At 48.3% G+C, this 13,587-nt stretch overlaps 1 protein-coding gene across 1 annotated transcript in view; it reads left to right on the top strand.

Moving 5' to 3' along the window:
- SIN3B (SIN3 transcription regulator family member B) overlaps window positions 1-13,587 on the top strand; it is a 38,116-nt gene that overhangs the window by 11,235 nt on the left and 13,294 nt on the right. The window contains exons 6-9 of the mRNA XM_072721300.1: window positions 6,492-6,614; window positions 7,752-7,841; window positions 8,294-8,412; window positions 13,357-13,564. Coding sequence (XP_072577401.1) covers window positions 6,492-6,614; window positions 7,752-7,841; window positions 8,294-8,412; window positions 13,357-13,564 — 540 coding nt within the window. The remainder of the gene's footprint in view (window positions 1-6,491; window positions 6,615-7,751; window positions 7,842-8,293; window positions 8,413-13,356; window positions 13,565-13,587) is intronic.

Genomic DNA, 13,587 nt, shown 5'->3' with positions numbered 1-13,587 from the left:
CTCTGTCCACCAAGACACACTGGATTCCCCCAGAAGCCACACAGCGTGCAGACACCCATAGCACACCCCTCCCCCCCAATTCAGGCTTACCTCCATGTGTTGCTAGAGAGATCCTGAGGAGGGCTTCTCTTGATAGATGGTATCCAGGTGGTAAGGGCTGGTGGGGAGGTGGAGAGTATCCTGCTGTGGAGACCCGGTTGTAACCAGTAGTACCCTATGGGGAGGTGTATGTGGGGGCGGCCTGAGGCTTGTCAATGACTGTGGGGTGACGACAAAGGACAGAGAATGTGAGGAGGAGGAGGGGCCTGCAGTGGTGAGGTTGGGGGTGCAGACTGCATCATCAACCCTTCATCACCCCCCCCCCCCCCCCCCCCCGTCATGGCCTGAGGCCTGTTGGGTTGCACTATCCATGTCCTCTTTCCATGTTATTTTCTACAAACGTTAAGACTTTCTTAAAAATTGACATAAAGTTCACATAACGTTGAATACCTTAAAGTATACAGCTCAGTGGCATTTAGTACATCAGAGTGTTGTGCAACCAGTACTTCTCTCTTGTTCCAGAACATTTTCATCACCACAGAGGGCACTCTGTCTCCATGAGTGGTCACTCGTCATTTCCCCTCCCCCAGCCCCTGGCAGCCACTAATCTGGATGTGTCTTTGTAGATTGACCTGTTCTGCACATTTCATATAAATAAGATCCTACATCATGTGGCCTTTAGTGTCTGGCTTTTGCTCAGCATAACATTTTTCAGGTTCATCCACATCGTAGCATGTGCATCAGTACCTTGCTCCTTTTTATGGCTAAGTAATATTCCTTTGTGTGGATGGACCACGTTTTGCTTATCCAGCCATCCATTAGTGGACATTTGGGCTGTTTCTTTTTGGTGATTGTGAATGCTGCTGCTCTGAACATGCATACAGGAGGATTTGTTTGAATCTGTTTTCAGGTCTTTTGAGTCTATACCTAGGAGTGGAGTTGCTGAGTCATATGGTGACTCTGTGTTTAACTTTTTGAGGAACTGCCAGATTGTTTTTCACAGCAGCTGCGCCATCTTCTGTTCTCAATAGCAGTGTATCTCACGTTGTCACCAACACTTGGTGTTTTGTTTTGTTTTTAAATTATGACATGGTCATTGTGAAGTTCTATCTCATTGTGGTTTTGCTTTCCATTTCCCGGATGACTAATGATACTGAGCATCAGTATCTCATGTGCCTGTTGGCCATTTGTATGCCTTCTTTGGAGAAATGTCTAAGTCCTTTGCCCATGTTTTAATTTCTTTATTATTGTGCTGTAAGGGTTTTATATATATTCTGGATACTAGGTCCTTATTAAAATTTTTTCTCCTTTTTGTAGGTTGTCTTTTCACTTTCTTATTAGTATCCTTTAGAGCACACTAGCTTTTAGTTCTAATCAGATCCAGTTATCTATTTTTTCTTTTGTTGCTCATGCTTTTAGTGTCTCAGAACCTATGCCAGATCCCGAGGACAGGAAGGTTTCTCCCTGTGTTTTCCTCTAAAAGTTTTTATAATTTTAGCTTTCCTAGTTCAGTCATTGATGATTTTGAGTTAATTTTTTTTTGTATATGGTGTGAGGTAGGGATCCAACTTCATTCCTTTGTGAGTGGAGATTCCAGTTTTCCCCACACCATTTATTGAAGCGATTTTTCAATGGGGATGGTCCTGGCACCCTTGTTGAAAACCAGTTGACTATAGTTATATGGATTTATTTCTGGACTGTTCAGTTCCATCCACTGATCCCCATGTCTCTCCTTAAGCCAGCACCACACTGTCTTGATTACTGTAACTTTGTTGTAAGTTTGAAATGAAGAAACGATTTGAATTGGGTTCTTTTTCAAGATTATTTTGGCTAATTCCATATGAATTTGAAGATCAGTTTTTCCTTTTCTGCAACCAAAAAAGAAAAAAAAAAAAAAAGGAAAAAAGCCATTGGGATTTTGATAGGGATTGCATTGAATCTTTAGATTGCTTTGGGAAATATTGCCATCTTGACAATGTTAAGTTTTCTGAACCTTGAATACGAAGCATCTTTCCATTTATTTAAATCTTATTTAATTTCTTTCAGCAGCATTTTGTGGGTTTTGATATACATGTCTTGCACCTCCTCAGTTAAATTTATTCCCAAATACCTTATACTGTTTTCTTAATTTCATTTTTGGACTGTTCATCATGAGTGTGTACAAATACTGCTGATTTTACTTGTGTTGATTGTGTGCCCTGTGACGTTGCTGAGTCTGTTATATTTGCTAGGATTTTCTATATACAGGATACCATGCCATCTGCTAATAGATAGTTTCCCTTCTTCTTTTCCAATTTGAATGCCTTTTATTCTTTTTCTTGGCCTAATTGCTGTGGTGGAGCCTCTAGTACTGAGTTGAATAGAAGTGGTGAGAGCAAGCATCTTTGTCTTGTTCCCAATCTGAGAGGAAAAGCTTTCCATCTTCCACTTGAGTGTGCTGGGAGCTGTCGGCTTTTCATTAACAGCCTTAACCAGATTGAAGAAAGACGCTTTTCTTCCTAGTTTGTTGACTCTTCATTTCGCCTTTTTGTTCCCCTCTGCTTTGGATGTTGACTTGGGGCCTGCACACATGAGAGATCTCTCCCTTACCCCACCATAGTGCATTACTGCCACCTCTCCCAGGTCTTGCTTCTAAATGAAGATACAGTGGGGGCCAGGGCTGGGGGCCCCAGTCTCAAAGGAGGAGGGGCATGGCAGGAGAGGCACAGGAATCTGGGTTTGGATACCATCAAGAATCATGTGGCCTTCCTGTGCCCATGAGTGCCCCTCTAAGTTTGGGTGTCACCCAGAAACACTTCCTGACTCAAAGAAGCTCTGTGTCTCTCTCCATGGTGTTGACCTCCAGTCCTGGAGCTGTCTCCTGTCCTTCAGTCTGCCTGGAGCTTTGGGTGTCCTCAGGGGGGCCACAGGGCTAGGAAGAACCCCAGGAGCACAGTCACAGCCTCCGCAGGCACTCAGGAGGCCTTGAACCAGCCATCTCACTCACCTCCCAGGCCTCATTTCCTTCCGTCTCACAGGGGATCCAAGGCCTTCCTGTTCAGACTTGGTGAGCTGTCATCCCCTAAGTGCTTCGTGCTCAGCCCAGCACATGTGTAGTGCTCTAGAAAGAGCAGCTGTGATTGTTCAGGAAAAGCAGGCATAGGCTCCAGTGCCAGTGTTGTCCTTGTCCCCCCCCCCCCCCGCCCCCCGCCGCCCCCACAAGTATCCAACCAAGCAACCAGGCCCCGCTCTACCTCCCCAGAACCAGTCAGCCTGCTGCCTGGCCTGCAGGAGGCCCCTGGGGAGTACCTAGGGAGGAGAGCACAGCCATCCTGTGTAATTCCCAGCCCCCTCCCCCAGGGCCAGGGAGCTCATCACCACAGACAGCTGCGCTCAGCAGAGCCCACCTCCTTGTGCCCCCACCCTCGCATCTATTCTCAGCCCCATGTATCTCTTTGAAGCACAGCATCCCTCCTTGGGCTCAGCTCCCCTTTTCCAAATAATGTCCTGTGCAGTCCTGGCATCACTCCCATTCCTTTTCTGCTTGCCAGAGAGCCTCCTAGCTGGCTCCAGGAGCCACAGAGACGAGGAGCAGAGGAGCCTCACCGCCTCCCACCCACTGCACACCTTTGTGTTGGTGTGACCTGAGGTGTACTTGAGGGCTCTGGGGCCTCCGTGTCCGCAGTAGCTTGAGGTGAGCGCTGCTGCAGGCCTGCTAGCTCTGACTCACCCCCTCTCAGGGCACGCTTGCTGGGCTCTCTGCCTGTCATCCTGGATCTGCATCTTAGATCTGGGTTCCAGCCTCTTTGATGGCAGCTCTTTTCCTGAACTCTGCCCTCGCTGGGGGCAGCACAGCAGGCAGGGGCAGCCCCCGCTGGCCGAGTCCCGGGGCAGATTTCTCCATTCTGGCCCTCTCTCCACACACACCATGGAGGCTGAAGAGAGCAGCCCCGCCTGGACAGGAGGTGGGGGGTGCACTACCTAAAGGGGTACTGCAGGTCACCTGCAGGTGAGGGGCCCTGGCAGGTCACCTGCCCGAGCCTCCGTTCCTCATCCAGGAAGTGACCAAAGAGGATGTCTCCCCCTTAGCTAGCTGGAAGGTTCCTCGGCAAAGTGCTTGGCCTGGGTGAGCCAGGGGCTGTGAGCGGAGCCCTGCCTCTGTAGGAGGTCTGTAACACAGGCGCGCAGCCCCTTCTGCTGCAGCTGTGGGGGGCAGAGCACGCATGCAGTCAGGTAACTGATAAGTGGGCCATGGAGCCTGTAGCAAGGGTGGCCTTACTTCCCTCTAGAGTTTTCTCTTGGTGTCTGAGAGGCAGTGGAGCCTCTTGTCCTCTGATTGCTGTGGTTGCAGCGCCCCCTACTGGGCACCACTTAGCAAGTAGGAAGCTGGATGCCTCTAAGCCCACTCAAAAAATAAGCATCTCCCTCAGAACACCTGCCCACACAGTTTATTGAAATAGCATTTGTTATCAATTCAGCAGAGTTTATTGATTAGAGCATCTTGTACTTCTTAAGCAATTGAATCAGTTTTTTAAAAATTATTAAAAACACCCACATATAATCTGTTGTATAATTTGAACTTTATCTTTACTATCCTTTATATTGATTTTCGGATTTCTATTAAAACAGCGGGAAAAAGAAGCCAAAGATGAAATTCAGTACTATTCTAATTAAACATGACCACTTAGCCTAAGTCGGAGTTGACAAACTTTTATAAAGGGCCTGATAGTAAGTATCTTAGGTTTGTAGGCTGGTGGGTCTCTGTCGCAAAGACCTGACTGCAGCCTTGGATGGGATGTCAACCAGTGGGCATGGCTATGTGCCAATAAAATTTTATTTACAAAAATGGGCTGAGTGTGGTAAATATGTCCGCTCCTGGCCAGAGGGTCTTTGGGGGTGCATCTCACTTACCCATTCACAAATGGGGATGCATAGCTAAGATGTAAGAACTGTCGGAAGTGTGAAGGAAATGGGGTAATACTGAACTTAACTTCTGGCTGGGGAAGCCTGGCTGGCAAGCAGTGCATCTCCCTGGGGGGCCCCTGGTCCTGCTCAGCATATCACGGTGTCACCTGGCTGCCCCCTTGGATTTGGTGCCTGCGTCTGTAATGGCATCTGTAATAAGAAATAGCAGTTGAAGATGTTTCCATTTAAGATTCTTAGAGTAGCTTTGAATGTTCAGAAAACTGTCTTCTAGAGAAGCGTAATCCCCCAAGGGCATGGTTTTACCTATAGTTAAATGATAGGTCTTTAAAGTTATCATTATAACTGTTATCCTTAAAATCATGCATGTTCATAAGAAAGTAAGCATTAGTTAGAATATCAAGTATGAAAAGTAAACTTCCCCTTCCTTGTCTCAGTTTCCTGGTTACTGTACTCACGAGCATCTTCTATACTTTCCCAGAAATTTCCTACACACGTGCAAACAAATGTCTATCCTAAAGAAAAAGTAGAGGGTATCCTGTTTATTTTGCTCCTCTGTTTTTTTTTCTTGTTCATGTAAGGATGTATCAGGTATGCCGCAGGGGGGCAGAGGACACAGACATAGAGCTCCCTGGTATCTGATGGTTACTGGCTCTTTTGTTTGGATACACCAGGACTTGCTCACCCAGCCCACACTTTGAGCTAGTAGTCCTCCCTTCAGGTGGCATCTCCACATCCCTGGTCTGGTAGTGGGGTGACAATGAGCTACCTCCCTGGCCCAGCACACATCTTACAGAAAACCTGAGTTCTGTCTGCCTTCCCCTTGTCTGCTCAGCTTCCTGGCAGATTCACATAAATGCCAATCCTGAACTGTTCATAAATATTGCCAACACCCTATAAATACCCCACTTGTGATGAGCATTCCTGGCTACTCAGCAGAGAGCCTGGGAGGACCAGTGATGAGCCCACCATTGAATGGTGACATTCCTCAAAACGTGTTTCTTCATTCACAGAAAAGAATACAGACTTGGCAGGAAGGTCCCACAAGTGACCTGGTGGCCATCAGCTGCTTCCTCTTGGTACCAGGGCTTTGTGCAATCCAGTCCTCCCACCTGAAATGCTTTCCCTTCCTATGGGGCACTTGAACATGCAGCCAGACCTGTTGTCAGTGGTCTGTTGGGCAGGCCCCGCACTCCAAAGCCCAGCTCTGGTGTCTCTTGACTGTACCCTCCTTCCCCTATCAGGATCCTCTCCCACCACGGCCTTCTGTGTGCCTTCTCCCACCTTCATGATGTCAAAACTACGATGATCTGGGTATGTGGGTCTCTCCCCTAAGTAAACAGGAGCATCTCAGGAACTGGTGTCTAAGCAATGGCTTCACTTCTCATGCAGGTGGGGTCCTGGCCCATAGCAGGCAGCATTCGCTGGTGCCATGAGCTGAGCCGAAAGTGGTTAGTTGCTTCCATACATTCAGACACACCAAGAGCCAGTACTGAGGGGCCCAGCTATGTTTCTCCAGTACTAATCACCTCCCATGTTTGTGTTTTTAGTTCACAGGAAATGGGCCATGTGAAATGAACAGCGTCCAAAAGAGTGAGCATGAGAAGAATCTGGAACACAGCAAAAAGCGCTCTCGGCCCTCCCTCCTCCGTCCGGTGTCTGCACCAGCCAAGGTAACCACCAGCTCCGCACATAGATACATATGTGGACACTGAGCAATCTCGCCCGCTCTGTAGATGACGTAGGGAGTAATGTGCAGAAGCCCCAAGCAGTATACCCAGGCCATGGGCTGAGTCTGGACTCTGGTGTCACTGGAATTCACCAACTGTGGGACCTTTGAATGTCTCCTTACCTTTAAGATGGCTGTTCACCTATTACCTGTGGCTCACAGGATTTCTACAAGGAGTGTTACCTCTTCCGGTGGAAACAGAATGTAATCCTAGGTCTGTTTCTTTTTGCCATGGTGGCTCTTACATGGGCAGGGCCGCCATGTGCAGTTGTGCAAGTCTGTCACTGTACAAGGAGTGCCCCATTGAGGGGTGAAAGAGGCCGAGACCCAGCCCCTGTTGTTGCACTCATCACTCACAGTGGTGATTTTCTAATTCCATCATTTTTTTGTGTTTTTACTAGTTGGCTTTGTACTTGTAGGAAGGGCTTTTTCTTCATCCTCATTTATTCAGTTACCTATATCAACAGGGACTCAGGGTTATAATCTGTGACTTTTATCGCTTATCTTGGCATCTAAACTATCTCAGATTGGGACAGTGGGGCCCCTTCAAGCTGGCTTCTGTGTCCTCCAGATGTATCCCCTGTATTGGGAGATAGTTTTGTAGGGTCCTCAATGCCTTAAGCATGCAACCAAATTCTGGTCTAAATCCCATTAGACACAAAAGTCTTCATAGAGATTTAAAATCCAGGCTTTTCTGGGATCATCTTGTCCTCTTTCTGTCCCCTTGCTACCACTGTCACAGCCCACAGGACAAAACAGGCAGGGGGTGAGGTTTCTGATATACTACATGCAAGGTTACATCTCTCTTGCGATTCCAGTTTTGTGATGCTCCCCCCTATTATCAAAGCCCTAATGTGCTGAAATCTAGAGCCCAGGGAGTAGGTGGAGTGGTTGTGACTGTCACCCTTCACTAAGCCATGAAGGCTGAGGTGGATGGTCCTGAGACTCCTTCCACAGGGGTCCTGGGCAGACCTCATCCAGCCCCTCAAGAGAGTTGCTGTCAAGAGAGCTCAGTGTCAACAGTGCTGTAACTCTGACAAAGATGCACAGGGCCTTCATGACACGGAATTTCTCTCCACAGAAGAAAATGAAACTCCGAGGTACCAAAGATCTGTCCATCGCTGCCGTGGGGAAGTACGGCACTCTGCAGGAGTTTTCGTTCTTTGACAAGGTGAGCCGTTGCGGCCTGCCTTCCTCAGCTCAGATGTGCAGGAAGGGAGGCGGCAGCGTGGGCAGCTGCTGGGTCAGGCCAGGAAGGAGGGACTGACACCCTGCTTGCACAGTGGGAGGTGGTGTGGATAGGAGGCAGCAGAGCTCGGGACCCACACCAGTCTGAAGACACACATTGGCCTCCCTGAAGCTGTATGGCTTTTGTAAAGCCAGAGCAATCGTGGGGCTCCCGTGCAGGGTCAGTGGCAGGAGCCAGCGAGATGGCCCTGTACACAGTACTGTCTGAGGGGTGAATTAGCTGCCTGGAGAACACTGCCCTGCCGGCCGTGGCTGGTCACTTGAGAACACATCTGCCCTGATGACTCCATGTTCACATAGTGACGTCTGGACCAAGTGAGACGAGTGTGTGTGGGGCCTGGCCCTCAAAGGCACCCTCATTCCCTCTCCCCACAGGTTCGCAGGGTTTTGAAGAGCCAGGAGGTCTACGAGAACTTCCTCCGCTGCATCGCGCTCTTCAACCAGGAGCTGGTGTCTGGCTCCGAGCTCCTGCAGCTCGTCAGCCCGTTCCTCGGGTGAGTGACATTTCCTGGGGCTTCCCAGGCGGAATTGTTTCTATAAGCTCTGTCCGCCCTTCTGTTGCTTATGGCTTTCAGAAAATGATAAATACTTTCTTTAATTTTGTTTGTAAATTGCAATGGTTGTGGAGGTAATTCTAGATGGAGCCTGGTAGTGAGAAAGAACACAGGTCCTTGACACTGTCGTGTCCCCCCCCCCCCCCCCCACCCTCCCAATGACAACCAGGATGCCGACACTTGCACAATCCACTCATCTTGTCAGGTTTTTCGTGTGTGTGTGTGTGTGTGTGTGTGTGTGTGCGCGCGCGTTTATACAACTCCCATCACCTCTGAAGGTTCATGTGTCCACCACAATAGTCAAGATACTGAGTAGCTTCAGAACCACAGATGCTTGTGTTGACCCGTAATACATCCACATCTCTCCTCCACCCAGCCCCAGTCTTGGCTCCACACCTCTGACAACCCCTAATCTGCACTCCATCTCCAAAATTTACATAACAGAAGTGTTATATAAGTGGAATTACACAGTACACAACCTTTGGGGATTGGGTTTTCTTCACGCAACATAATTCCCTAGAAATTCACTTGATACGTGTTTTTAAAAATTCTACCAATCAGAAATGGCCAGGAAGAAGGAAATGTCCACTCAGCATCCCTGCTGGCCGGAGAGAGGCCCTGATAGTGGGGTCAGTAGCCTGTTTCCAGCACCTGCTACTGCAGAGCATGGGCTGACCTCAGGGGCTGGGGCAGCTGCTAGGAGGGCAGAGGTTTTCTAGGAGGCGAGTGCACATGCACAGTTCACACACAGTGCACTTTAGGAGGGGAGTTGGACGGCCCCAGCATCACCTCTTGCTCATCAGCTCTGTCACATTGGGTGAGTTCCTTAACCAGTCTGAATCTTAGTTTTCCTGTTATGAAATGGGGATTTCTAGAGGTAACATACAGAGTTTCAGAGCACTCCAATTGGGCTGTACATATAAGACCGTTAAAGTAGTGTCTAGAACATGGGGTATGCACATGCATATGACTGCATAGCACCTTATTTAGCTCTAAAGTCATCCCCAGGGACAGGTGCTTCCGGAACCCTTTAGTATTCATTTAAAAATTTTTTAATTTTTAATTTTTTTTAAAGATTTTATTTATTTATTCATGAGAGACACATAGAGAGAGAGGCAGAGACATAGGCAGAGAGAGAGGCAGGCTCCATACAGGGCAGCTGATGTGGGACTCGATCCTGGGTCTCCAGGATCAGGCCCTGCGCTGAAGGCGGTGCTAAACCGCTGAGCCACCCAGGCTGCCCTCATTTTAAGATGTTTAACTTTTTTTTTTTTTTAATGTAAAATAAAACACATCCAAAAAACCGTATGATGGATGACTTGATGAATCATTTTTAGGCAAATCCTTTTGTGCTCACCACCTAAGTCACAAATGGACCTTTGCCAGCCCCTGGGAACCCCTCCTCCTCCCATGCCATCCCATCATGCTCCTTCCCCCCTCACAGGTATCACTTGGGGGCCAGCATCTCCCTATAGTAAGGATGGCGCAGATACTGTCAGACACGCAGCCCAATCTTCCCTCCTGTTTGGGTTTTGTTTTAGAATATGTCTTGTGAGTCTCTCCCTCCCACTTTATTACTTCCTGTTTCTGTGTTGGTGCCCCTGCATCTGGGATGGGTTTCGCTGACTACAGTCTCCATCTTCCATGTCCCCATGTCCATTAGGACATAGTAGTGTCCACGTTCTTTCTGTGGTTCATAGATTTATGTGTTCACTGGGGGTTGCAAAAGAGAATCTCAACAGTATTTGTCACCTTTTGGCAGCCCAGGTTAGATGCTTGATTTCTCCCTTTTATTATAAGTGGCTGGATGATGAGTCACATTCCTATCTTATCAAGATCAATTCTTTTTTTTTTTTATTTTTTAGCATCTTATGGATTCATGGACATGTTTGATGTGTTTCGATAGATTTTTTTTTTAAAGATTAATACATTTATTTTAGAGCACAAGTGGAGGGGCAAATGGAGAGGAAGAGAGACTCAAGCAGACTCCCCACTGAGCATGGAGCCTGCTAGTGGGTTCAGTCCCCCAACCTTGAGATCACAACCCAAGCCAAAACCAAGAGTCAAATGCTTGACCAACAGTGCCACACAGGCGCCCCTGTTTCAATTTATTGTACTGTATTGTATTTTTTATGTATTCATAAGAGACACACAGAAAGAAGCAGAGACATAGAGGGAGAAGCAGGCTCCCTATGGGGATCCAGATGTAGGACTCGATCCCAGGATCCTGGGATCATGACCTGAGCCAAGACACATGCTAAACCACTGAGCCTTGGGGATCCCTGGGTGGCTCAGTGGTTTAGCGCCTGCCTTCGGCTCAGGGTATGATCCTGGAGTCCCGGGATCGAGTCCCACATCGGGCTCCCTGCATGGAGCCTGCTTCTCTCTCTGCTCTGTGCCTCTGCCTTTCTCTCTCTCTCTTTCTCTCTCTCTCTCTCTCTCTCTCTTGAGTATAAGTAAATGAAAATCTTAAAAAACAAAAACAAAAAAACACTGAGCCACTCATTCTCAATATATTTTAAAGATGAAGAGGCTAAGGCCCAGAATGAATACCTCTGACATTCCTCAGAGATAGTTCTTCAAAGAGAACTTTGCCATGGTGTTGGATGGGTCTAGGATGGTCCAGCCCAGAAACTGGCCCTTTGCTTATCCTCTGCTTTCTGGACACGATGCTATCAGCCTGGGCTGCAGCATCCTTTTTTTTTTTTTTTTTTAAATTCAGTATTTCTTGGATGTCTTTCAGTGTCAGATGTGGGTCTACATGATCATTTATAGCTACTGCATACTATTCCCTTGCTTGTATGCATCATGGGTTCCTCAGCAGAGTCTATAATAATGATGTTTGTCTCTAGTTTCTTTCTATAGTCAGTGCTAAGGTCATGCTCCATAGGTTGGGATACTCAAAAGTCAAATTAGGGTCATCAGGCAGTGCTTCCTTGGTGATCCTGAGAGGGTGCACATGTCAGGGTGACCCTTTCAACTTGGGTTAACTTTCCCAGGCTGGTAAAGATCTATTAACACTCTGAAAAATGGCCCAGAGCAAGATGGCGCTGTTACACACCCTTGGCTAAATCATGGCTGGCTTTTTATATGGACTTGGATTGCATGCTCACTCCAGTGGAAGTGTGTTTGTGAGCTCAGAATCCAGTGCTCTGGGTGTGGGCCCTGGCTGGGGAGTGGGTCCTGTTGTTGGAAAGACAAAGTGCTCTGGCCATTGACTGGTCTGTGGAGGCCTGTGTGGGGGCAGGTGTGCTGCACGTGGGCCTTGGCCTGCCCAGTTGGCTGCATCACCAGCTCTGAGTCCAAATGGGAACCCTGCTTCCTACCAGCAGAACGAGAGTTTTGCAAAATGGCCAAACCTACCTCCCGCAGTTATCAGTTAAGGGAGAAGAATGCAGGAACTCCAAATTTGAGGTGTTGAGCAGGTGGGCAGTGTTGGGTTGGGTCAGCTGTTCTCATTTCCATGTGCCTAGAGCAGTGTCGGGGAGGACCCCACGGGTGTGCAGCAAAGACCTACAGCGTGCTTCTGCTTGCTTGCCTTCCTGTGACGCCTGGCTGGGTTAGCAGTCGCTTCGACAAGGCCTTTCTCGCAGTGTGAGCGTCAGTCTGGGTTTGCGTGCCCAGGAGCTCTGCCACCTGGTGACGGTGCTGCTGGAGTTGGGAATGGAGTGGGCCGTGTTGGAATGACCTGTCCCCCTTCAGAGCATTCACGGTTTGCCTTTATCACGGTTGTCACCTCAGATGGCCTCTGCACCGTGTTTGTTGATGTCTTCCATCCCTACGTTTCCATTTGCTTGTGGGTTTTCCTCATGAGCGGAGTTGGTATGGGGTCCCTACAGCCAGGGCACAGTGGACAGCCACCTCAGGAGGGGAGTGTGTGGTTCATGAAAGAAGGGGGTTGCAGGAGGCAGGATCACCATGCCACCTGTCAAAGTAACTGCCTTCTTGCCGTAGCATTTTTTTTTTTTTTTTAAGATTTGATTTATTCATGAGAAAGAGAGGCAAAGACAGGCAGAGGGAGAAACAGGCTCCATGCAGGGAGCCTGATGTGGGATTTGATCCCGGGACTCTAGGATCACACCCTGGGCTGAAGGCAGGCGCTAAACCACTGAACCACCCAGGGATCCCAGTAGCATTTTTTTTAAGAATTTTTTTTTATTATTATTAAGTAATCTTTACACTCAGCATGGGGCTTGAACTCAACAACTGCAAGATTGAGAGCCACATGAGCTAGCCAGGCACCGCCCTTGGAAGGATTTGATAATCACTTAATCACAAATTCTGGTGATATTGGGGGCCAGTTGTATTGAAACCTTCTCATTGCATGGGCTTTACTTCATGACTTGTGAGAACATGTCTGTGGAAGGTTTTCCCAGGAGAGATCTCCCTCAGGAAGGAAGACTCTGGAGCAAAGATTGGCAGACTCTGTCAAGGGCCAAGGGGCAGTACAACTGAACATTGGCATTGTTGTGCAAAAGCAGCCACAGACAATACTAAGCAAATGGACACCACAGTATACCAATAAAATTTTATTTGCAAGGACAGGCATGGGCAGCTTGGCAATAGTTTACCGACCCCTAGCCTGAAGCCCAGCCTTTTCCAGCTAAGGAACATCCCTAACCCCAGCTTCTGCCAGTCTAAATTGTCAATTCCAGCATGTTTCAAGGCTCTCCTGTTAGTGTTGGGACCTGGTTGGTGACAAACGGATGAGAGGCAGATTTACTCACACAGTTGAGGACATTATACACATCTGATGCTCAGTTCCACCTCGCCCATCCTCTCTGACAACCTTTAGGCATCTAAGGGGAAGCCAGTCTAAAATCGCTAGGCCCCTCCCAGAAAGCCCCAGAGAAGCCAACTTACTGTTTGTCTTTATTTCTAAAGGAAATTTCCAGAACTCTTTGCGCAGTTCAAGTCCTTCCTAGGGGTGAAAGAGCTGTCATTCGCCCCACCCATGAGCGACAGATCCGGGGATGGAATAAGCCGGGAAATTGACTACGCATCTTGCAAGCGCATTGGATCCAGCTACCGAGCACTCCCCAAAACCTACCAGCAGCCCAAGTGCAGTGGGAGGACGGCCATCTGCAAGGAGGTAGTGCTCCCTGGCGGCTCATG

Source organism: Vulpes vulpes, chromosome 9 (genome assembly GCF_048418805.1).
Source record: "Vulpes vulpes isolate BD-2025 chromosome 9, VulVul3, whole genome shotgun sequence".
Taxonomy (NCBI): domain Eukaryota; kingdom Metazoa; phylum Chordata; class Mammalia; order Carnivora; family Canidae; genus Vulpes; species Vulpes vulpes.
This window is presented reverse-complemented; position numbering and strand designations above follow the sequence as displayed.